General features: G+C 42.9%; 1 protein-coding gene across 5 annotated transcripts in view; it reads left to right on the top strand.

The window, feature by feature from the left end:
* Nucleotides 1-27,429, top strand: part of LOC129830292 (DNA (cytosine-5)-methyltransferase 3B-like) — a 60,519-nt gene that overhangs the window by 30,872 nt on the left and 2,218 nt on the right. For all 5 annotated transcript variants that reach the window (XM_055892760.1, XM_055892764.1, XM_055892761.1 and 2 more), the window contains exons 13-21: nucleotides 831-943; nucleotides 2,838-3,021; nucleotides 3,248-3,332; nucleotides 3,449-3,594; nucleotides 11,127-11,217; nucleotides 12,725-12,873; nucleotides 13,110-13,195; nucleotides 13,540-13,609; nucleotides 18,075-18,193. In XM_055892760.1, the coding sequence (XP_055748735.1) occupies nucleotides 831-943; nucleotides 2,838-3,021; nucleotides 3,248-3,332; nucleotides 3,449-3,594; nucleotides 11,127-11,217; nucleotides 12,725-12,873; nucleotides 13,110-13,195; nucleotides 13,540-13,609; nucleotides 18,075-18,193 (1,043 nt within the window). The remainder of the gene's footprint in view (nucleotides 1-830; nucleotides 944-2,837; nucleotides 3,022-3,247; nucleotides 3,333-3,448; nucleotides 3,595-11,126; nucleotides 11,218-12,724; nucleotides 12,874-13,109; nucleotides 13,196-13,539; nucleotides 13,610-18,074; nucleotides 18,194-27,429) is intronic.

Raw genomic sequence — 27,429 nt, forward strand, 5'->3', positions numbered from 1 at the left:
GTCAATGTGTTATGCAATGTGTCCCAGAGCGGTGCCTTTGTGTCTGTGGACTTTGGTATCTGTGTTTAAAATACACAGATGTTAAGATTTCCCTTCCCAGGAACTGAGGCCTAGACCGAACCATGAAAACAGACAACAGACCCAGACATTATTCCTCCTCCACCAAACTTTACAGTTGGCACTATGCATTCAGGTAGGTAGTGTTCTCCTTACATCCGCCAAACCCAGATTTGTCCTTCGGGACTGCCGGGTGGTGAACCGTCACTCCAGAGAACGTATTTCCACTGCTCCAGAGTCTAATGGCGGCGAACTTTACACCACTCTGGCCGACGCTTGGCATTGCGCATGGTGATCTTAGGCTTGTGTGCGGCTGCTTGACCATGGAAACCCATGTCATGACGCTCCCGATGAACAGTTCTTGTGCTGACATTGCTTCCAGAGGGCGTTTGGGAACTCTGGAGTGAGGACAGATGATTTTTACGTGCTACGAGCTTCAGCACTCGGCAGTCCCGTTCTGTGAGCTTGTGTGGCCTACCGCTTCGTGTCTGACCTGTTGTTACCACTAGATGTTTCCACTTCACAATAACAGCACTGACAGTTAACTGGGGCAGCTGTAGCAGGGCAGACATTTGATGAACTGACTTGTTGGAAAGGTGGCATCCTATGACGGTATTCGCATTCTTGTTTGATTTCCTGCCTCACCATACATGCTCCAACTGATTAAAGATCCTGGTGTCAAGAAATGTGGTATTTTTTATTGTTTTGTTCTGTAAATCAAGACTGGCGTCTAGATATTGTTGTTAATGACTGTTGTTGCGTGCGTGTGGTAGGACGTGTACCTGGAGATCTCCTACATGTATGATGACGACGGCTACCAATCGTACTGCACGGTGTGCTGCGGGGGGCGCGAGGTGCTACTGTGTGGGAACGCCAACTGCTGCAGGTGGGACTCAACACTCACCTCGTTAACCGTATCGCTGTAATCTTCTGCGAGTGTAGCCCAAATGTTGCCCTTGTCCCTTTTATACAGTCTTACGGGGAAAAAGGGGGCGCTTTCTAGAACCGAAAAAGGTTCTTCGGCCGTCCCCATCGGAGAATCTTTTTGAAGAACCCTTTTGGGTTCCAGGTAGAACCCTTTCCAGTGAGGTTTCTGCATGGAACCCAAAAGGGTTCTACGTGGAACCAAAAAGGGTTCTCCTTTGGGGGCAGCTGAAGAACGCTCTTGGAACCCTTTTTTTTTTCAAAAGTGCAGTGCACTACTTTATGGGGTGTGGTCAAAAGTAGTGCACTAGGGAATATGGTGCTATTTGGGACACAGGCTGTATCTATACTGTGTCATTAGTGTAATATTCTGCGTCTTAACTGTAATCTGCTGTATCTTAGTTCATTTCAACCCTCTTTTACGTGCTGCCTTCTCAGTCAGCTTCTACTTTTTCTTTCACTCTCCTTTCTCTCTAACCTGTTGATTAGAAGTACAGTGCTGTGAAAAAGTATTTGTTTTCTATTTTTACATATTTTTTATACTGAATGTACTGTTTGGTTTTTGCCAGATGTAATAGGACCGATCTCATCCAAAATGTTGACTCAAGTTGGCCAAAAGAAATCGCCTGGATGATCATCAAGACTCTTGGTAGAATGTTCTATGGACAGATGAGTCAAAAGTATAACTTTTTGGACGACATGGGTCCCATTATGCCTGGCAAAAACCAAACACTGAATTCCACAGTAAGAACCTCATACCATATCAAGCATGGGGTTGGTAGTGTGATGGTTTGGGCATGCTCTTCTGCCTCAGAACGACGACTTGCCCTAATAGAAGGAACCATGAATTCTGTTCTGTATCAGAGAATTCTACAGGAGAATGTCAGGCCATCCATCTGTGAGTTGAAGCTGAAGCGCAGCTGGGTCATGCAGCAAGACAATGATCCAAAACACACAATCAAGTCTACATGAAAATGGTTAAATAGCAACAAATATGAAGTTTTGGAATGGCCTAGTCAAAGTCCAGACCTAATCCCATTTGAGATGTTGTGGCAGCACTTGAAACGAGCAGTTCATGCTTGAAAACCTACAAATGTTGCTGAGTTAAAGCAGTTCTGCATGCAGGACCGGGCCAAAATTCCTCCACAGACTGATCTCTAATGTCGCTACAGGAAGCATTTGGTTGCAGTCATTGCAGCCTAAGGTGACACAACCAGTTATTGAGTTTTTCACATGAGGGAATTGGTTGTTGCATAACTTTGTCAATTAAATAAATGAGGTATAATTTTTTACAATTATTTGTCAACTTTATCCAATATTAGATTTTGGTTAAAGATCTGATAACATTCAGTATAAAAAATATAATCAGAAAGGTGGCAAATACTTGTTCACAGCACTGTATATGTTTCCTCTCGGTGTCACCTTTTATTTTCACTAGTTCCACCTGCTTTCTCTCTGTCTCTCCCCCTCCCCCCATATCTTTCCTCCCCTTCCCCCAAATCTCTCTCTCCGCTTCCCCCCATATCTCTCTCCCCTGCACCATATCTCTCTCTCCCCCTGCACCATATCTCTCTCCCCCTGCCCCATATCTCTCTCCCCCTGCCCCATATCTCTCTCCCCCTCCCCCCGTATCTATCTTTCCCCACATATCCCTCTCTCCCCTTCCCCCACATATCCCTCTCTCTCCCTGCCTTTCCTCTCGTCTCCCTCTTTCCCCCACTCCCTCCCCATATCCCTCTCCCTCTCTCCCCATACCTTCCCTCCACCCTTTCCCTCCCCCTCTCCCCTCCCCTACTCGTCCATCTCCCCTTTTCCCCCCTCAACCTTATCATACACTTCTGTCTCCTCCCCTACAGGTGTTTCTGTGTCGACTGTCTGGACATGCTGGTGGGCGCAGGGGCGTCGAACAGTGCCCGTAACCTGGACCCGTGGCGCTGCTTCATGTGCCAGCCCCTGCAGAACTACGGCGTGCTCAAACGACGCCACGACTGGAGCATGAAGCTGCAGGAGTTCTTCGTCAACGACAACGGCCAGGAGTTTGTGAGTCCCATCAAGATGCTTTAGTTAACTCCTCACATTGACCCTTGTCCCACTACCGAGGCCAAACTAACTTAGCTCATACAGTATCTAGGGCCTGCCGTTCTTCTTGGTCAGGTCACAGGGACAGGAAAACTTCAGGGTCCCACTCATAGCAACATTACTACAGTACATACAGTGTCTGTGTTTGTTTATATAAACATTTTGATTTGGTCTATATGTTTCTCAGGAAAGCCCAAAGATCTACCGGGCTGTCCCTGCAGAACAGAGGCGCCCCATCCGCGTGCTCTCACTGTTCGATGGCATCGCCACTGGTAAGTGTGTGTGTGTGGTGTGTGTGCTCGCTCGCGTGCGCATAGGTGTCAATGCATTACTCAAGTGTAATATTCAGAACCCGCAAGAAAATATCTGTTTACCTGTGTGTGTTTAGGCTACTTAGTGCTACGAGACCTAGGATTCAAAGTGGACCATTATATTGCATCAGAGGTGTGTGAAGATTCCATATCGGTGGGGGTCGTCCGACATGAAGGAAGAATCCAGTATGTGCACGATGTGCGCAACATCTCCAGGAAGAATGTAAGCCGATCAAATCTCCCTCTTTCTCTCTCTCTCTTCTCTCTTCACAGTCTTTACATATGGGTGGGCAGAACAAATTGAATCTGAGTTAAATCATTTCGATGGAGGGGTGAGAGAGGGGAGAGTAGAGTACTAGGTTTGTCTCTCAAGCAAATATCCAATCCCTTCCCCAATGACTCATTATGTTGTTGTGTAAAGCAGGTGCTTCTTTTCCTTCTCCTAATTCAACATATGACGAACTATCGTTATATTTAGCAAAAGTAACGCGTTACTTTACAATGTCACTTTGGGTGGAAAGTAATAAGTTATATTACTTTGTGTTACTTTCATGGAGAAAATCTCAATCTCCCTGTTTGACTGTCGGAGGGAGCAAGGCGAACCGTGCGCGCTCTACCAAAGATAGGCTACTTACTAACTCGGGGTTGATCGCTGGTTTCTCCTTTCATCGGTGGCGCTGCTTTCCTGTACTAGTCTACAAGTACTGCGCTATCATAGGGGCTGCTTAATTAGCCATATACACTAGCGTTCAAAAGTTTGGGGTCACTTAGAAATGTCCTTGTTTTTGAAAGAAAAGCAATTTTTTTCCCAATAAAATAATATCAAATTGATCAGAAATACAGTGTACACATTGTTAATGTTGTAAATGACTATTGTAGCTTGAAACGGCTGATTTATTTTAATGGATGTTAGCACAGCTGAAAACTGTTCTGATTAAAGAAGCAGTAAAACTGGCCTTCTTTAGACTAGTTGAGTATCTAGAGCATCAGCATTTGTGGGTTCGATTACAAGCTCAAAATGGCCAGAAACAAAGAACTTTCTTCTGAAACTCGTCAGTCTATTCTTGTTCTGAGAAATGAAGGCTATTTCATGCGAGAAATTGCTAAGACACTGAAAATCTCGTACAACGCTGTTTACTACTCCCTTCACAGAACAGCGCAAACTGGCTCTAACCAGAATAGAAAGAGGAGTGGGAGGCCCCGGTGTACAACTGAGCAAGAAGACAAGTACATTAGAGTGTCTAGTTTGAGAAACAGACTAGAGGTCGACCGAATATGATTTTTCAACGCTGATAGCGATTATTGGAGGACCCCAAAAAAAGATACCAATTAATCGGCCGATTTTTACATATATATTTGTAATAATGACAATTACAACAATACTGAATGAACACTTTTATTTTAACTTAAAATAATACATATATATGACATAATCAAATAAATAATGAAACAGGTTCAATTTGGTTTAAATAATGCAAAAACACAGTGTTGAAGAAGAAAGTAAAAGTGCAATATGTGCCATGTAGAAAAGCTAACGTTTAAGTTCCTTGCTCAGAACATGAGAACATATGAAAGCTGGTGGTTCCTTTTAACATGAGTCTTCAATATTCCCAGTTTTAGGTTGTAGTTATTATATGAATTTATAGGACTATGAATTTATAGGACAGTTCGCTACGAGCCAGGCGGCCCAAACTGCTGCATATACCCGGACTCTGCTTACACTGAACGCAAGAGAAGTGACACAGTAGTTTCCATAGTTAATATTGCCTGCTAACATGAATTTCTTTTTACTAAATATGCAGGTAAAAAAATATATACTTGTGTATTGATTTTAAGAAAGGCATTGATGTTTATGGTTAGGTACATTGGTGTTACGATTGTGCTTTTTTCGCAAATGCGCTTTTGTTAAATCATCACCCGTTTGGGCAAAGTAGGCTGTGATTCGATGATAAATTAACAGGCACCGCATTGATTATATGCAACGCAGGACAAGCTAGTTAACCTAGTAATATCATCAACCATGTGTAGTTAACTAGTGACTATGTTAAGATTGATTGTTTTTTATAAGATAAGTTTAATGCTAGCTAGCAACTTACCTTGGCTCCTTGCTGCACTCGCGTAACAGGTGGTCAGCCTGCCACGCAGTCTCCTCGTGGAGTGCAATGTAATCGGCCATAATCGGCGTCCAAAAATACTAATTACCGATTGTTATGAAAACTTGAAATCGGCCGTAATTAATCGGCCATGCCAATTAATCGGTCGTCCTCTAAAACAGACGCCTCACAAGTCTTCAACTGGCAGCTTCATTAAATAGTACACTCAAAACACCAGTCTCAACGTCAACAGTGAAGAGACGACTCCGGGATGCTGGCCTTCTAGGCAGAGTTGTAAAGAAAAAGCCATATCTCAGACTGGCCAATAAAAAGAAAATATTAAGATGGGCAAAAGAACATAGACACTGGACAGAGGAAGATTGGAAAAAAGTGTTATGGACAGACAAATCAAATTTTGAGGTGTTCGGATCACAAAGAAGAACATTCGTGAGATGCAGAAAAAATGTAAAGATGCTAGAGGAGTGCTTGACACCATCTGTCAAGCATGGCGGAGGCAAATTGATGGTCTGGGGTGCTTTGGTGTTGGTAAAGAGGGAGATTTGTACAGGGTAAAACGGATCTTGAAGAATGAAGGCTATCGCTTCATTTTGCAACGCCATGCCATACCCTGTGGACGGAGCTTAATTTGAGACAATTTCCTCCTACAACAGGACAATGACCCAAAGCACAGCTACAAACTATGCAGGAACTATTTAGGGTAGGGAAGAAGCAGTCAGCTGGTATTCTGTCTATAATGGAGTGGCCAGCACAGTCACCGGATCTCAACCCTATTGAGCTGTTGTGGGAGCAGCTTGACCATATGGTACGTAAGAAGTGTCCATCAAGCCAATCCAACTTGTGGGAAGTGCTTCAGGAAGCATGGGGTGAAATCTCTTCAGATTACCTCAACAAATTGACGACTTGAATGCCAAAGTTCTGCAAGGCTGTAATTACTGCAAGTGGAGGATTCTTTGAAGAAAGCAAAGTTTGAAGGACACAATTGTTATTTCAATAAAAAAGTATTATTTATAACCTAGTCAACGTCTTGACTATATTTCCTATTAATTTTGCAACTCATGGAAAATAAGGACATTTCTAAGTGACCCCAAACTTTTGAACGGTAGTGTATATATTTAAGTTGAAGTCAGTCAAACATCTGTACAGATTTTTTCATTCCAAATCTTTCTCTCGAGATGTAGAGACGTAGAGATGTAGAGACGTAGAGACGTAGAGGTGTAGAGACGTAGAGATGTAGAGACGTAGAGATGTATAAAGGGAACACTTGCCACTAGACAGGAAAGCCCTCTATGGGCTTTGCTATCACAGAAGCCATCAATGGCAAAGATCAGAGGTGCAACCTCTCTAAAAATGATTGTTGGTGCTATTTTATAAACAATACAAAATCATTGGATTATGGAAACATGCGGCAGGTATATTAACTGTAATAATATTACCCAATTTGAAAAGGTTATGCGTTAATTTACTCCATTACTCAATAATGTAATCTGATTACGTACAGTGCCTTGCAAAAGTATTCACCCCCTTGGCATTTTTCCTATTTTGTTGCATTACAACCTGTAATTTAAATAGATTTTTATTTGGATTTCATGTAATGGACATACACAAAATTGTCGAAATTGGTGAAGTGAAATGAAGAAAATTACAAACTTTAAAGTGGTGCTTGCATATGTATTCACCCCCTATCCATGAAGCCCCTAAATAAGATCTGGTGCAAACAATTACCTTCAGAAGTCACATAATTAGTTAAATAATGTCCACTTGTGTGCAATCTAAGTGTCACATGATCTGTCACATGATCTCAGTATGCATACACCTGTTCTGAAAGGCCCCAGAGTCTGCAACACCACTAAGCAAGGGGCACCACCAAGCAAGCGACACCATGAAGACCAAGGAACTCTCCAAACAAGTCAGGGACAAAGTTGTGGAGAAGTACAGATCAGGGTTGGGTTATAAAAAATATCTGAAACGTTGAACATCCCACAAGCACTATTAAATCCATTATTAAAACATTTTAAGAATAACGCACCACAACAAACCTGCCAAGAGAGAGCTGCCCACCAAAACTCACGGACCTGGCAAGGAGTGCATTAATCAGAGAGGCAACAAAGAGACCAAAGATAACCCTGAAGGAGCTGCAAAGATCCACAGCGGAGATTGGCGTATCTGTCCATTGGACCACTTTTAAGCCGTACACTCCACAGAGCTGGGCTTTACGGAAGAGTGGCCAGAAAAAAGCCATTGCTTTAGGAAAAAATTAAGCAAACACGTTTGGTGTTCGCCAAAAGGCATGTGGGAGACTCCCCAAACATATGGAAGAACGTACTCTGGTTAGATGAGACTAAAATGTAGCTTTTTTGCCAACAAGGAAAATGCTACGTCTGGCGCAAACCTAACACCTCTCACCACCCCGAGAACACCCATCCCCACATTGAAGCATGGTGGTGGCAGCATCATGCTGTGGGTATGTTTTTCATCGGCAGGGACTGGGAAACTGGTCAGAATTTAAGGAATGATGGATGACACTAAATACAGGGAAATTCTTGAGGGAAACCTATTTCAGTCTTCCAGAGATTTGAGACTGGGACAGAGGTTCACCTTCCAGTAGGACAATGACCCTAAACATACTGCTAAAGCAACACTTGAGTGGTTTAAGGGGAAACATTTAAATGTCTTGGAATGGCCAAGTCAAAGCCCAGACCTCAATCTGTGGTATGACTTAAAGATTGCTGTACACCAGCGGAACCCATCCGACTTGAAGGAGCTGGAGCAGTCTAGCCTTTGAGAATGGGCAAAAATCCCAGTGGCTAGATGTGCCAAGCTTATAGATACATACCCCAAGAGACTTGCTGCTGTAATTGCTGCAAAAGGTGTCTCTACAAAGTATTGACTTTGGGAGGGTGAATAGTTATGCACGCTCAAGTTTTCTGCTTTTTTGCCTTATTTCTTGTTTGTTTCACAATAAAAAATATTTTGCATCTTCAAACTGGTAGGCATGTTGTGTAAATCAAATGATACAAACCCCCCAAAAATCTATTTTAATTCCAGGTTGTAAGGCAACAAAATAGGAAAAATGGCACGGGGGGGGGGGGGTGAATACTTTCGCAAGCCACTGTATAGTGTTACTTTTGTAATGCATTACCCCCAACACTGGTCATAAGGAGTAGTCCTCGTCAGTGTCATGGAAAATCAGACAATTGCACACATTTATACCACACACCTGTTACTGGTTTGTTCTGTCTGGACCAGGCCATTGCCTGTCCAGACAGGACAGTAGTACCTTATTGTAGCCTAATGAGCCTCACCTTATAGTGAATGCCCTCCCCCCTGACCTACATTATGTGGATTCACAATGAAACCTATACAGACTCATGGGCTCGCAAGGGCTTTTTTGAGAGCTTCAACACAAGAGCACAAACACACCAACAGACAACATTAACCACTCCCAAGTCGAACGTAAACACATAGCTCCACCACAGCTGCAGAGAGGGGCGTGCTGGCGGGTTGCATGAGAGTCTGTGAGGTCATCTGGTTTAGAGGACAAAGCACAGCCTCTTGTCAGAGTAAATCCCCCAGAACCCATTCACCCCTTTGTCAGCGACTCAGAGCACTCCTCAAAGAGGGGCTGGGCCCGGAGAGGGTCTGCTCTGGCCCTGCTTGGGAAAGCTACACCCTCTCTCTCTCTCTCTTTCCAAGGCCTTTGTCACAGATGAAAAGCCCCTATGTAGAGCCGGGAAGGAGGGGGGTGTTCTGTAGGGAAGTGGGGTGGGTGGTATGGATGCGTGGGGGGGGGGGGGGGGGGGGTTCTGTATGGGTCGTTCTGTAGGGTGGGGGGTTGGTGTTTATACAGTGCCTTCAGAAAGTATTCACACCCCTTGACGTTTTCCACATTTTGTTGTGTTGTGTTTCATTCTTACAAATTAAATATGAAAAGCTGAAATGTCTTGAGTCAGTAAGTATTCAACCCCTTTGTTATGGCAAGCCTAAATATGTCCAGGAGTATACATTTGCTTAAGAAGTCACATACTGTATGTAAATGTGATATATATATTTATTTATTTTTTGCAAAAATGTCTAAACCTGTTTTTAGTTTGTTATTATGGGTTATTGTGTGTAGATTGATCATGGGGGGAAAGCAATTTAATCCATTTTAGAATAAGGATGTAATGTAACAAAATGTGTAAAAAGTTAAGTGCTCTGAATACTTTCAGAATGCACTGTAATACGTTGCATGGACTCACTCTGTGTGCAATAATAGTGTTTAACATGATTTTTAAATGACTATCTCATCTCTGTACCCCACACATACAATTATCTGTAAGGTCCCTCAGTCCACCAGTGGTCAAACACAGATTCAACCACAAAGACCAAGGATCTTTTCCAATGGTAGATGGGTAAAATAAAAGCAGACCTTGAATATTTATTTTAGCATGGTGAAGTTATTCATTTCAATTTGGATGGTGTATGAATACACCCAGTCACTACAAAGATACAGGCATCCTTCCTAACTGAGTTGCTGGAGAGGAAGGTATGGTGGATTTCACCATGAAGGATTTCACCCTGATGCCAAAGGTGACTTTGAAACAGTTACAGTGACAGAGTTTAAGGAGCTGTGAGAGGAGAAAACTGAGGATACTAACCTAAATGACAGCATAAAAAGAAAAGGAAGACTGTATAGCATAAAATATTACAAAACATGCATCCTGTTTGCAATAAGGCACTAAAGTAAAACGGCAAAAAATGTGGCAAATTAACTTAATGTCCTGAATAAAAGCGTTATGTTTGGGGCAAATCCAATACAACACATCACTGAGTACCACTCTTCATATTTTCAAGCATGGTGGTGGCTGCATCATGTTATGGTTGTGCTTGTCATCGGCAAGGACTAGGGAGTTTTTCTAGGATAAAAATAAACGGAATAGAGCTAAGCACAGGCAAAATCTTAGAGGAAAACATGGTTCAGTCTGCTTTTCACTGGAAGACAAATTCACATTTTCAAGTCTTGCCATAGATTTTCAAGCCGATTGAGGTCAAAACTGTAACTAGGCCACTCAGGTACATTCAATGTTGTCTTGGTAAGCAACAATTTGGCTTTGTGTTTTAGGTTATTGTCCTGGCTGTCTAGCAATATATCAACAACCAACTTGACATAGTTTGAAGAATTGTAAAAAGAATAATGTGCAAATATTGTACAATCCAAGCTCTTAGAGACTTACCCAGAAAGACTGACAGCTGTAGTCGCTGCCAAAGGTGATTCTAACATGTATTGACTCAGGTGTGTGAATACTTATGTAAATGAGATATTTCTGTATTTCATTTTCAATAAATTTGCAAACATTTCTAAAGACATGTTTTCACTTTGTCATTATGGGGTATTTTGTGTAGATGGGTGAGAAAAAAATATATTTAATCCATTTTGAATTCAGGCTGTAATATGTGGAATAAGTCAAGTACTTTCTGAAGACACTGTACTACCCTGCGTTGGGGGTGGTGGGCAATATGGATGAGGTGATGGGGGGAGGTGACACTGTAGGGATAGGATAGGGGGGATTGGGAATGGGGAATGGCAGATGGGGGCAGTAGTTGGGGCATTGACGTGTGTTACACTCAGTCTGACAGTAGGTGGTGTGATTGTCTCACACAGATAGAAGAGTGGGGCCCATTTGACCTGGTGATCGGAGGAAGCCCCTGTAATGACCTGTCTATCGTCAACCCCGCCAGGAAGGGATTGTACGGTAAGAAATCGAATCAAAATAATGAATTTTAATCAAACTTCGTTAAATGTATTAATAAGCATGCTTCACTTCACTCCAATTACACTTTAGAATTCATGCCAAGTGTTACAGGCTAAAATTCCAGTGAAGTAGTTCTTATGAAATTTCATGTATATACATTCCCTCTTACATGTACATTATAGGACTGTACCTCTAAACGTCCATGGCAACATGTAAGGTATAAGAATCAGGGATATTTGAAACTCATAATGACAGATGTATTATTGGAATTAGGCCGTATTTTACTTTAGACCGGTATTGATGCACGGACTGGTTTGGGTTTTTACTTTACCTTCTGTAACGGTGTTTGAATGTTTGGTTTGTTAAATGTGATACGCTGGTGTGTAATGTCCCTTTTTATAGTTTACTCCGCTACTTGAGTCATCTCTCTCCGCTCTCTCTCTCCACGCTGTTTTGCACCTAGACCGAGCTCGGCCCCGTCGATTAAGGAGCGCATTTGTTGTTGCTCGACCACGAGACTCTTGCGTTCAGTCTGCATGGTCAATGCAGCACACGTGTTGATGACTACGATGCTGTTTCCACTTTGCTTCTTAATATAAGTCCTCAAGTGTTATATAATTACACTATTATTTAGTGTTTCTTACATCTGCAAGCAGCTAGTTTGTCTTTTCTTAGCAGGTTGTGGCTAAGTCGTGTTAGCCACTAATGCTAATCACTAGTTAGTCAGAGAAATACAGCCTGATACCAGTGTTGGTGTAGGCTTCAATCAGCATGTTGTTTGTGTAACAATATCTTCTAAATCAAAGAGCATGAATATGTTAGCTACATGAAGTAGCTAAGCGAAATCATTGAATGTAGCCAAAGATTATAGTGTCCCCTAGGAAACACTGACTAACACTTTGGTTCCTACCGTGTCACAATAACTCCTCCCTGCCATTTTCATTCGTTGTCATGTCAAATAAAACTGTATTCAAAGTGCCCACTATTATCTTCTAACTGTAGAATTTGAATAAACATTATTTTTCCATCATCCCATCAGTTCACCCTAGTGTTTTGATCTAAATCGCAAGTCAAATCACAACATTTGGTTAAAAATAAGGCCTAGTGTTCTTACCCATATCGTGCAGTCATATGTGGCAGTGTGGAAATGATCTCAAATGAGTGCAGGAAATGCAGAAATGTATGAAAATTTAGAAATGTATTTTTGGTTGAAGTTTAATTGAACAGTATAAAACAATCCGAATAGAGATAGATAGACCCATTGGAATCACTTAGAACGTATGTGTTGGCACCCTAGGGTCACACATTACTCATAAAGCAAATTTTAAACTTTTATTATTCCACAACATAAAATACAGTAAAAATAAATGTTTAAATACAGTAATATGATATTTTGGCCATATCGCCCAGCCTTAATTGCAATTGATGTACATTATTATTCAGTTTACATTGGACTGTAGTAGGAATCTCCTAGCGTGTTCTCCTCATCCCCCGTCTGTCTGTCCAGAGGGCACAGGGAGGTTGTTCTTTGAGTTCTACCGTCTGCTGAGTGAGGCCAAGCCCAAGGAGGCCGAGGACCGCCCCTTCTTCTGGATGTTCGAGAACGTGGTCGCCATGGGCGTCAACGACAAGAGAGACATCTCCCGTTTCCTCGAGGTTTGTCGTGTCCACAATATCAATTCAATATCAATGGATCAATACAAGTGACAACCTCAGAGGTGTTTGGCATTACCTCGTGAGATAGCTTGAGAAGTCGTCTCGTCTGCTTAGTCTTTATTTATCGTTACTGAATCGCAACATAAAACAAGGAGTGAAAATGTGTAACCCACGGTAGCAGCGGTATGTTCAATCAAACACCAACCTGTGTGTGTGTGTGCGTGCGTGTCCTACAGTGCAATCCAGTGATGATCGACGCCATTGAGGTGTCTGCGGCTCACAGGGCTAGGTACTTCTGGGGCAACCTACCAGGGATGAACAGGTGTGTGATGACCACAGTGTGTTTCCTATACTAACACAATCTTTCATATTCCTGCTGTTACTTTCCAATACAAAAATGACCAAATTGCATTGTAAAATCTAATGGTAATTACACAGTAATAACTTATGAATGACTTTTACTTGTTTGTTCATTTGGGATTCATTAAACGCACCACGTGGCACCATTTGATAGTTGCCAAATGTGTTTAGTAAGTAAATGCTAGGAAGTACACATTGTTACCAGTTGAATACTAGTGGAAACCGTACAGTAAAATAAAGTACTAGCCACTTCACTTTACGGATCTCTTGGAGGATTCCATTTCTAATTCCCATTCTTGTTGTCAGGCCTCGGTGTGCATCTGGAATGGACAAGCTAGAGCTACAGGACTGTCTGGACCATGGCCGTGTGGCTAAGGTAACACTATCTAGCTCTCCTTCATTCAGTGGAACTGGACAGGAATCACTAAGTGATTTTATTTGAATATACACTATTGTTCGAAAGTTTGGGGTCACTTAGAAATGTCCTTGTTTTTGAAAGAAAAGCACATTTTTTGTCCATTAAAATAACATCAAATTGATCAGAAATACAGTGTCGACATTGTTAATGTTGTTAAGGACTATTGTAGCTGGAAACAGCTGATTTTTTTATGGAAAATCTAAGAGGCGACTCTGGGACGCTGGCCTTCTAGGCGGAGTTCCTCTGCCCAGTGTCTGTGTTCTTTTGCCCATCTTAATCTTTTCTTTTTATTGGCCAGTCTGGGATATGGCTTTGTCTTTGCAACTCTGCCTAGAAGGCCAGTGTCCCGGAGTTGCCTCTTCAATCTTCACGTTCAGACTGGTGTTTTGCGGGTACTATTTAATGAAGCTGCCAGTTGAGGACTTGTGAGGCGTCTGTTTCTCAAACTAGACACTCTAATGTATTTGTCCTCTTGCTCAGTTGTGCACCGGGGCTTCCCACTCCTCTTTCTATTCAGGTTAGAGCCAGTTTGCGCTGTTCTGTGAAGGGAGTAGTACACAGCATTGTACGAGATCTTCAGTTTCTTGACAATTTCTCACAAGGAATAGCTTTCATTTCTCAGAGCAAGAATAGACTGATGAGTTTCAGAAGAAAGTTATTTGTTTCTGGCTATTTTGAGCTTGTAATCGAACCCACTAATGCTGATGCTCCAGATACTCAACTAGTCTAAAGAAGGCACGTTTTATTGCTTCTTTAATCAGGACAACAGTTTTCAGCTGTGCTAACATAATTGCAAAATGGTTTTCTAATGATCAATTAGCCTTTTAAAATGATCAACTTGGATTAGCTAACACAACACGCCATTGGAACACAGGAGTGACGGTTGCTGATAATGGGCATCTGTACGTCTATGTAGATATTCCATAAAAAATCAGCTGTTTCCAGCTACAATCGTCATTTACAACAGTAATAATGTCTACACTGTATTTCTGATCAATTTGATGTTATTTTACTGGACAAAAAATGTGCTTTTCTTTCAAAAACAAGGACATTTATGAGTTACCCCAAACTGGTTACCAACATAATTAGAGCAGTAAAAATACATGTTTTGTCATACCCATTGTATATGGTCTGATAACTTTTTACTGCTCTAATTACTTTGGTAACCAGTTGATAATAGCAATAAGTCACCTCGGGGGTTTGTGGTATATGGCCAATATACCACAACTAAGGGCTGTTCTTTTGCATGACGCAACAATGTGCCTGGATACAACCCTTATCCGTGGTATATTGGCCATATACCACAAACCCCCAAGGTGACATATTGCTATTATCAACTGGTTACCAAAGTAATTAGAGCAGTAAAAAGTTATCAGACCATATACAATGGGTATGACAAAACATGAATTTTTACTGCTCTAATTACGTTGGTAACCAGTTTATAATAGCAATAAGGGGTTTGTGGTATATTGCCAATATACCTTGGCTAAGGGCTGTATCCAGGCACTGCGTTGCGTCATGAGTAAGAACAGCCCTTATCCATGGTATATTCTCCATATACAATATACCACACCCCCTCTGGCCTTATTGCTTATATACACTGCTCAAAAAAATAAAGGGAACACTTAAACAACACAATGTAACTCCAATTCAATCACACTTCTGTGAAATCAAACTGTCCACTTAGGAAGCAACACTGATTGACAATACATTTCACATGCTGTGGTGGAAATTATAGGCAATTAGTAAGACACCCCCAAAAAAGGAATGGTTCTGCAGGTGACCACAGACCACAGACCACTTCTCAGTTCCTATGCTTCGTGGCTGATGTTTTGGTCACTTTTGAATGCTGGCGGTGCTTTCACTCTAGTGGTAGCATGAGACGGAGTCTACAACCCACACAAGTGGCTCAGGTAGTGCAGTTCATCCAGGATGGCACATCAATGCGAGCTGTGGCAAAAAGGTTTGCTGTGTCTGTCAGCGTAGTGTCCAGAGCATGGAGGCGCTACCAGGAGACAGGCCAGTACATCAGGAGACATGGAGGAGGCCGTAGGAGGGCAACAACCCAGCAGCAGGACCGCTACCTCCGCCTTTGTGCAAGGAGGTGCACTGCCAGAGCCCTGCAAAATGACCTCCAGCAGGCCACAAATGTGCATGTGTCTGCTCAAACGGTCAGAAACAGACTCCATGAGGGTGGTATGAGGGCCCGACGTCCACAGGTAGGGGTTGTGCTTACAGCCCAACACCGTGCAGGACGTTTGGCATTTGCCAGAGAACACCAAGATTGGCAAATTCGCCACTGGCGCCCTGTGCTCTTCACAGATGAAAGCAGGTTCACACTGAGCACATGTGACAGACGTGACAGAGTCTGGAGACGCCGTGGAGAACGTTCTGCTGCCTGCAACATCCTCCAGCATGACCGGTTTGGCGGTGGGTCAGTCATGGTGTGGGGTGGCATTTCTTTGTGGGTCCGCACAGCCCCTATGTGCTCGCCAGAGGTAGCCTGACTGCCATTAGGTACCGAGATGAGATCCTCAGACCCCTTGTGAGACCATATGCTGACACATGCAGAACCATTCCTTTTTTGGGGGTGTCTTACTAATTGCCTATAATTTCCACCTTTTGTCCATTCCATTTGCACAACAGCATGTGAAATGTATTGTCAATCAGTGTTGCTTCCTAAGTGGACAGTTTGATTTCACAGAAGTGTGATTGACTTGGAGTTACATTGTGTTGTTTAAGTGTTCCCTTTATTTTTTTGAGCAGTATTTCTTTGTCTGCATTTTCTTTGTCTAGTATTTTGGAAAGGTGCGCACCATCACCCCGTGTGTGGCTCAGTTGGTAGAGCATGGCGCTTGCAACGCCAGGGTTGTGGGTTCGATTCCCATGGGGGGCCAGTACAAAAAAAGTATGAATGTATGTACTTGTAAGTCGCTCTGGATAAGAGCGTCTGCTAAATGACGTTAAATGTAAATGTAAAAAACAATGGAATCAACCTACACACAATGCCAAAGCAAAAACAGATTTAAAAAAAAAAAAGCCTGAAATATGACATTTATATAAGTATTCGGACCCTTTACTCAATACTTTGAAGCACCTTTTGCAGCGATTACAGCCTCCAGTCTTCTTGGGTATGACGCTACAAGCTTGGCACACCTGTATTTGGGGAGTTACTCACATTCTTCTCTGCAGATCCTCTCAAGCTGTCAGGTTGGGTGGGGAGAGTCGGTGTTCAGCTATTTTCAAGTCTCTTCAGAGATGTTCAAATCGGGCTCAAGTCTGGGCTCTGGCTGGGCCACTCAAGGACATTCAGAGACTTGTCCTGAAGCCACTCCTGCGTTGTCTTGGCTGTGTGCTTAGGGCCGTTGTCCTGTTGGAAGGTGAACCTTCGCTGTAGTCGGAGGTCCTGAGCTCTCTGGAGCAGGTTTTCATCAAGGATCTCTCTCTACTTAGCTCCGTTCAGGCCAAAGAGTTCAATCTTGGTTTCATCAGACCAGAGAATCTTGTTTCTCATGGTCTGAGTCTTTAGGTGCCTTTTGGCAAACTCTAAGCGGGCTGTCATGTGCCTTTTACTGGGGAGTGGCTTCTGTCTGGCCACTCTACCATATAGGTCTAATTAGTGGAGTGTTGCAGAGATGGTGGCCTTCTGGAAGGTTCTAACATCTCCACAGAGGAACTCTGGAGCTCTGTCAGAGTGACCATCGGGTTCTTGTTCACTTTCCTGACCAAGGCCCTTCTCCCCTGATTGTTCAGTTTGGCCGGGCGGCCAGCTCTAGGATGAGTCTTGGTCGTTCCAAACTTCTTCCATTTAAGAATGATGGAGGCCACTGTGTTCTTGGGAACCTTCAATGCTGCAGACATTTTTTGGAACCCCTCCCCTGATCTGTGCCTCGACACAATCCTGTCTCGGCACTCTACGGACAATTCCTTCGACCTCATGGCTTGGTTTTTGCTCTGACATGCACTGTCAACTGTCGGACCTTATATAGACAGATGTGTGCCTTTCAATCATATCCAATCAATTGAATTTATCACGGGTGGACTCCAATGGAAACAGGATGCACCTGAGCTCAATTTCGAGGCTGATAGCAAAGGGTCTGAATACCTATGTAAATAAGGTATTTCTGTTTTTTATTTTTCATACATTTGAAACAATTTCTAAAAACTCGTTTTCGCTTTGTGTAGATTGAGGGGGAAAAAACTATTTAATAAAGTTTAGAATAAGGCTGTACTGTAACAAAATGTGAAAAAAGTAAAGGCGTCTAAAGACTTTCCGATTGCAGTGTGTGTGTGTGTGTGTGTGTGTGTGTGTGTGTGTGTGTGTGTGTGTGTGTGTGTGTGTGTGTGTGTGTGTGTGTGTGTGTGTGTGTATATATACACACATAGTGTATTCATATGAGTGTGCATTTTCTTTGTCTGGTAGTTTGGAAAGGTGCGCACCATCACCACGCGCTCTAACTCCATCAAGCAAGGCAAAGACCAGCACTTCCCCGTCATGATGAACGGCAAAGAGGACATCCTGTGGTGCACCGAGTTGGAGAGGTGAGACCTAGACCCACAACTCTAATCTGACTGTGCCACTCTTGGGACTAATTTGTCCCAAGTGCGCCCTCTACCTTTTTTTAACTCTGTGGTGGCTCTGTTAAAAAACAATGTCAAATCACATTCCTGGGTCATAGTCACTAGGCACCAAACAAAAGAAAACAGACTGAAACAGGGAGGGACTACCGGAACTTGTCTTAAGCTCGTTTTTGTTTTCTGTTGCAAAATGTTTTGCTACTGTGTGAACTAATAAATAAGACCAAACTCTGCCCACAATGCCCTCTGATGCCATACTAATAATACATTTTTTTTTAAGCATTTTCCATGACACCCAAAGTCACTTTACATACACAAGAAAATCAGCAGGATAAACAGCAATAAAATGACATTTTAAATAAGTATAAAAAAAATATTATGGCAGACTAACCAGGGAGAACACTAAACATGATGACAGACTAACCAGGGAGAAGACTAGACATGATGACAGACTAACCATGGAGAACAATAAACATGATGACAGACTGACCATGGAGAACACTACACATGATGACAGACTAACCAGGGAGAACACTAGACATGATGACAGACTGGCCATGGAGAACAATAAACATGATGACAGACTAACCAGGGAGAACACTAAACATGATGACAGACTAACCATGGAGAACACTAAACATGATGACAGACTGACCAGGGAGAACACTAAACATGATGACAGACTGACCATGGAGAACACTAAACATGATGACAGACTAACCAGGGAGAACACTAAACATGATGACAGACTAACCAGGGAGAACACTAAACATGATGACAGACTAACCAGGGAGAACACTAAACATGATGACAGACTGACCATGGAGAACACTAAACATGATGACAGACTAACCAGGGAGAACACTAAACATGATGACAGACTAACCATGGAGAACACTAAACATGATGACAGACTGACCAGTGAGAACACTAAACATGATGACAGACTGACCAGTGAGAACACTAAACATTATGGCAGACTGACCAGTGAGAACACTAAACATGATGACAGACTAACCATGGAGAACACTAAACATGATGACAGACTAACCATGGAGAACACTAAACATGATGACAGACTGACCAGGGAGAACACTAAACATGATGACAGACTGACCAGGGAGAACACTAAACATGATGACACACTAACCAGGGAGAACACTAAACATGATGACAGACTGACCAGGGAGAACACTAAACAGTCTGTCATCAGGGAGAACCAGGGAGAACACTAAACATGATGACAGACTAACCATGGAGAACACTAAACATGATGACAGACTAACCATGGAGAACACTAAACATGATGACAGACTGACCGGGGAGAACACTAAACATGATGACAGACTGACCAGGGAGAACACTAAACATGATGACACACTAACCATGGAGAACACTAAACATGATGACAGACTAACCAGGGAGAACACTAAACATGATGACAGACTGACCATGGAGAACACTAAACATGATGACAAACTGACCAGGGAGAACACTAAACATGATGACAGACTAACCATGGAGAACACTAAACATGATGACAGACTGACCATGGAGAACACTAAACATGATGACAGACTAACCAGGGAGAACACTAAACATGATGACAGACTGACCATAGAGAACACTAAACATGATGACAGACTAACCATGGAGAACACTAAACATGATGATAGACTAACCATGGAGAACACTAAACATGATGACAGACTAACCATGGAGAACACTAAACATGATGACAGACTAACAATGGAGAACACTAAACATGATGACAGAGTAACCAGGGAGAACACTAAACATGATGACAGACTAAGCAGGGAGAACACTAAACATGATGACAGACTAACCATGGAGAACACTAAACATGATGACAGACTAACCAGGGAGAACACTAAACATGATGACAGACTGACCAGGGAGAACACTAAACATGATGACAGACTAAGCAGGGAGAACACTAAACATGATGACAGACTAACCAGGGAGAACACTAAACATGATGACAGACTGACCAGGGAGAACACTAAACATGATGACAGACTAACCAGGGAGAACACTAAACATGATGACAGACTGACCGGGGAGAACACTAAACATGATGACAGACTAACCAGGGAGAACACTAAACATGATGACAGACTGACCAGGGAGAACACTAAACATGATGACAGACTAAGCAGGGAGAACACTAAACATGATGACAGACTAACCAGGGAGAACACTAAACATGATGACAGACTGACCAGGGAGAACACTAAACATGATGACAGACTAACCAGGGAGAACACTAAACATGATGACAGACTGACCGGGGAGAACACTAAACATGATGACAGACTAAGCAGGGAGAACACTAAACATTATGGCAGACTAACCAGGGAGAACACTAAACATGATGACAGACTAACCAGGGAGAACACTAAACATGATGACAGACTAAGCAGGGAGAACACTAAACATTATGGCAGACTGACCAGTGAGAACACTAAACATGATGACAGACTAACCAGGGAGAACACTAAACATGATGACAGACTGACCAGGGAGAACACTAAACATGATGACAGACTAAGCAGGGAGAACACTAAACATGATGACAGACTGACCAGGGAGAACACTAAACATGATGACAGACTAACCAGGGAGAACACTAAACATGATGACAGACTGACCGGGGAGAACACTAAACATGATGACAGACTAAGCAGGGAGAACACTAAACATTATGGCAGACTAACCAGGGAGAACACTAAACATGATGACAGACTAACCAGGGAGAACACTAAACATGATGACAGACTAAGCAGGGAGAACACTAAACATTATGGCAGACTGACCAGTGAGAACACTAAACATGATGACACACTAACCAGGGAGAACACTAAACATTATGGCAGACTGACCAGGGAGAACACTAAACATGATGACAGACTAACCAGGGAGAACACTAAACATGATGACAGACTGACCGGGGAGAACACTAAACATGATGACAGACTAAGCAGGGAGAACACTAAACATTATGGCAGACTGACCAGTGAGAACACTAAACATGATGACACACTAACCAGGGAGAACACTAAACATTATGGCAGACTGACCAGGGAGAACACTAAACATGATGACAGACTAACCAGGGAGAACACTAAACATGATGACAGACTGACCGGGGAGAACACTAAACATGATGACAGACTAACCAGGGAGAACACTAAACATGATGACAGACTAAGCAGGGAGAACACTAAACATGATGACAGACTAACCATGGAGAACACTAAACATGATGACAGACTAACCAGGGAGAACACTAAACATGATGACAGACTGACCAGGGAGAACACTAAACATGATGACAGACTAAGCAGGGAGAACACTAAACATGATGACAGACTAACCAGGGAGAACACTAAACATGATGACAGACTGACCAGGGAGAACACTAAACATGATGACAGACTAACCAGGGAGAACACTAAACATGATGACAGACTGACCGGGGAGAACACTAAACATGATGACAGACTAACCAGGGAGAACACTAAACATGATGACAGACTGACCAGGGAGAACACTAAACATGATGACAGACTAAGCAGGGAGAACACTAAACATGATGACAGACTAACCAGGGAGAACACTAAACATGATGACAGACTGACCAGGGAGAACACTAAACATGATGACAGACTAACCAGGGAGAACACTAAACATGATGACAGACTGACCGGGGAGAACACTAAACATGATGACAGACTAAGCAGGGAGAACACTAAACATTATGGCAGACTAACCAGGGAGAACACTAAACATGATGACAGACTAACCAGGGAGAACACTAAACATGATGACAGACTAAGCAGGGAGAACACTAAACATTATGGCAGACTGACCAGTGAGAACACTAAACATGATGACAGACTAACCAGGGAGAACACTAAACATGATGACAGACTGACCAGGGAGAACACTAAACATGATGACAGACTAAGCAGGGAGAACACTAAACATGATGACAGACTGACCAGGGAGAACACTAAACATGATGACAGACTAACCAGGGAGAACACTAAACATGATGACAGACTGACCGGGGAGAACACTAAACATGATGACAGACTAAGCAGGGAGAACACTAAACATTATGGCAGACTAACCAGGGAGAACACTAAACATGATGACAGACTAACCAGGGAGAACACTAAACATGATGACAGACTAAGCAGGGAGAACACTAAACATTATGGCAGACTGACCAGTGAGAACACTAAACATGATGACACACTAACCAGGGAGAACACTAAACATTATGGCAGACTGACCAGGGAGAACACTAAACATGATGACAGACTAACCAGGGAGAACACTAAACATGATGACAGACTGACCGGGGAGAACACTAAACATGATGACAGACTAACCAGGGAGAACACTAAACATGATGACAGACTGACCAGGGAGAACACTAAACATGATGACAGACTAAGCAGGGAGAACACTAAACATGATGACAGACTAACCAGGGAGAACACTAAACATGATGACAGACTGACCAGGGAGAACACTAAACATGATGACAGACTAACCAGGGAGAACACTAAACATGATGACAGACTGACCGGGGAGAACACTAAACATGATGACAGACTAAGCAGGGAGAACACTAAACATTATGGCAGACTAACCAGGGAGAACACTAAACATGATGACAGACTAACCAGGGAGAACACTAAACATGATGACAGACTAAGCAGGGAGAACACTAAACATTATGGCAGACTGACCAGTGAGAACACTAAACATGATGACAGACTAACCAGGGAGAACACTAAACATGATGACAGACTGACCAGGGAGAACACTAAACATGATGACAGACTAAGCAGGGAGAACACTAAACATGATGACAGACTGACCAGGGAGAACACTAAACATGATGACAGACTAACCAGGGAGAACACTAAACATGATGACAGACTGACCGGGGAGAACACTAAACATGATGACAGACTAAGCAGGGAGAACACTAAACATTATGGCAGACTAACCAGGGAGAACACTAAACATGATGACAGACTAACCAGGGAGAACACTAAACATGATGACAGACTAAGCAGGGAGAACACTAAACATTATGGCAGACTGACCAGTGAGAACACTAAACATGATGACAGACTGACCGGGGAGAACACTAAACATGATGACAGACTAACCAGGGAGAACACTAAACATGATGACAGACTAAGCAGGGAGAACACTAAACATGATGACAGACTAACCATGGAGAACACTAAACATGATGACAGACTAACCAGGGAGAACACTAAACATGATGACAGACTGACCAGGGAGAACACTAAACATGATGACAGACTAAGCAGGGAGAACACTAAACATGATGACAGACTAACCAGGGAGAACACTAAACATGATGACAGACTGACCAGGGAGAACACTAAACATGATGACAGACTAACCAGGGAGAACACTAAACATGATGACAGACTGACCGGGGAGAACACTAAACATGATGACAGACTAACCAGGGAGAACACTAAACATGATGACAGACTGACCAGGGAGAACACTAAACATGATGACAGACTAAGCAGGGAGAACACTAAACATGATGACAGACTAACCAGGGAGAACACTAAACATGATGACAGACTGACCAGGGAGAACACTAAACATGATGACAGACTAACCAGGGAGAACACTAAACATGATGACAGACTGACCGGGGAGAACACTAAACATGATGACAGACTAAGCAGGGAGAACACTAAACATTATGGCAGACTAACCAGGGAGAACACTAAACATGATGACAGACTAACCAGGGAGAACACTAAACATGATGACAGACTAAGCAGGGAGAACACTAAACATTATGGCAGACTGACCAGTGAGAACACTAAACATGATGACAGACTAACCAGGGAGAACACTAAACATGATGACAGACTGACCAGGGAGAACACTAAACATGATGACAGACTAAGCAGGGAGAACACTAAACATGATGACAGACTGACCAGGGAGAACACTAAACATGATGACAGACTAACCAGGGAGAACACTAAACATGATGACAGACTGACCGGGGAGAACACTAAACATGATGACAGACTAAGCAGGGAGAACACTAAACATTATGGCAGACTAACCAGGGAGAACACTAAACATGATGACAGACTAACCAGGGAGAACACTAAACATGATGACAGACTAAGCAGGGAGAACACTAAACATTATGGCAGACTGACCAGTGAGAACACTAAACATGATGACACACTAACCAGGGAGAACACTAAACATTATGGCAGACTGACCAGGGAGAACACTAAACATGATGACAGACTAACCAGGGAGAACACTAAACATGATGACAGACTGACCGGGGAGAACACTAAACATGATGACAGACTAACCAGGGAGAACACTAAACATGATGACAGACTGACCAGGGAGAACACTAAACATGATGACAGACTAAGCAGGGAGAACACTAAACATGATGACAGACTAACCAGGGAGAACACTAAACATGATGACAGACTGACCAGGGAGAACACTAAACATGATGACAGACTAACCAGGGAGAACACTAAACATGATGACAGACTGACCGGGGAGAACACTAAACATGATGACAGACTAAGCAGGGAGAACACTAAACATTATGGCAGACTAACCAGGGAGAACACTAAACATGATGACAGACTAACCAGGGAGAACACTAAACATGATGACAGACTAAGCAGGGAGAACACTAAACATTATGGCAGACTGACCAGTGAGAACACTAAACATGATGACAGACTAACCAGGGAGAACACTAAACATGATGACAGACTGACCAGGGAGAACACTAAACATGATGACAGACTAAGCAGGGAGAACACTAAACATGATGACAGACTGACCAGGGAGAACACTAAACATGATGACAGACTAACCAGGGAGAACACTAAACATGATGACAGACTGACCGGGGAGAACACTAAACATGATGACAGACTAAGCAGGGAGAACACTAAACATTATGGCAGACTAACCAGGGAGAACACTAAACATGATGACAGACTAACCAGGGAGAACACTAAACATGATGACAGACTAAGCAGGGAGAACACTAAACATTATGGCAGACTGACCAGTGAGAACACTAAACATGATGACACACTAACCAGGGAGAACACTAAACATTATGGCAGACTGACCAGGGAGAACACTAAACATGATGACAGACTAACCAGGGAGAACACTAAACATGATGACACACTAACCAGGGAGAACACTAAACATTATGGCAGACTGACCAGGGAGAACACTAAACATGATGACAGACTAACCAGGGAGAACACTAAACATGATGACAGACTAACCAGGGAGAGAACTAAACATGATGACAGACTGACCAGGGAGAACACTAAACATGATGACAGACTAACCAGGGAGAGAACTAAACATGATGACAGACTAACCAGGGAGAACACTAAACATGATGACAGACTGACCAGGGAGAACACTAAACATGATGACACACTAACCAGGGAGAACACTAAACATGATGACAGACTAACCAGGGAGAACACTAAACATGATGACAGACTGACCAGGGAGAACAATAAACATGATGACAGACTGACCAGGGAGAACACTAAACATGATGACAGACTAACCAGGGAGAACACTAAACATGATGACAGACTAACCAGGGAGAGAACTAAACATGATGACAGACTAACCAGGGAGAACACTAAACATGATGACAGACTGACCAGGGAGAACACTAAACATGATGACACACTAACCAGGGAGAACACTAAACATGATGACAGACTAACCAGGGAGAACACTAAACATGATGACAGACTGACCAGGGAGAACAATAAACATGATGACAGACTGACCAGGGAGAACACTAAACATGATGACAGACTAACCAGGGAGAACACTAAACATGATGACACACTAACCAGGGAGAACACTAAACATTATGGCAGACTAACCATGGAGAACACTAAACATTATGGCAGACTAACCAGGGAGAACACTAAACATGATGATAGACTAACCAGGGAGAATACTAAACATGATGACAGACTAAGCAGGGAGAACACTAAACATTATGGCAGACTAACCAGGGAGAACACTAAACATGATGACAGACTAACCAGGGAGAACACTAAACATGATGACAGACTAAGCAGGGAGAACACTAAACATTATGGCAGACTAACCAGGGAGAACACTAAACATGATGACAGACTGACCAGGGAGAACACTAAACATTATGGCAGACTAACCAGGGAGAACACTAAACATGATGACAGACTAACCAGGGAGAACACTAAACATGATGACAGAATGACCAGGGAGAACACTAAACATTATGGCAGACTGACCAGGGAGAACATTAAACATGATGACAGACTAACCAGGGATGTGAACTAGACGGAGGATGAAAGCTAAGACAACAGAGAATCTGGGTAAGCCTGTCTGAAGAGGTGTGTCTTTGGTATGAACATATGGGAGTGTAGGGGTGCAGGAGGTAAGGGAGGTCGGTGGGTGCCAGTGCATTGTAAGTGAGGTATGTGAGTGCTTTGTAGGTGAGCATGAGCAATTTGAAGATGATCCTGTATTGAATTGGGAGCCAGTGGGAGTGATGTGGTCCCAGGGTCTGGTGTGTGTGAGGAATAGTCCAGCTGAATTTTGAATGTGTTGAAGTCTGTCCAGTGTTTTGGCGGGGAGTCCAAAGAGAATGGCGTTCCAGTAGTCCAGGCGTAAGAAAACAAAGGTGTGAATGAGGGTTTCAACATTGGGGTCAGTGAGAGAGGTGTTGTGAGGTGTTTTTGAGGTGGAAGAAGGCTGACTTAGGGATGTTTCGGATATGGGGTACAAATGACAGAGTGGGGTCAAATGTAACACCAAGGTTCCTGACTGTGGAGTTGGAGTGGATGGTGAAGCCGTCGATTTCGATTTAGATTTCACCCAGTTTCTTGATGAGGGAGTTGGGGCCCATGAGCTTTGTCGCCATTTAGTTTTTTAAAGTTTTCACTTCACAGAGATAGTCAACAACACAGGGGGGTTGCAGAGTGGTGGTGTTTTGTGTGGATGTAGATGTATGTCTGCATAACAGTGAAATCTGAATTCAAATACTAAACAGTAATGGACCTAACACTGAGCCCTGT

This window comes from Salvelinus fontinalis, chromosome 31 (assembly GCF_029448725.1).
Source record: "Salvelinus fontinalis isolate EN_2023a chromosome 31, ASM2944872v1, whole genome shotgun sequence".
Taxonomy (NCBI): Eukaryota; Metazoa; Chordata; class Actinopteri; order Salmoniformes; family Salmonidae; genus Salvelinus; species Salvelinus fontinalis.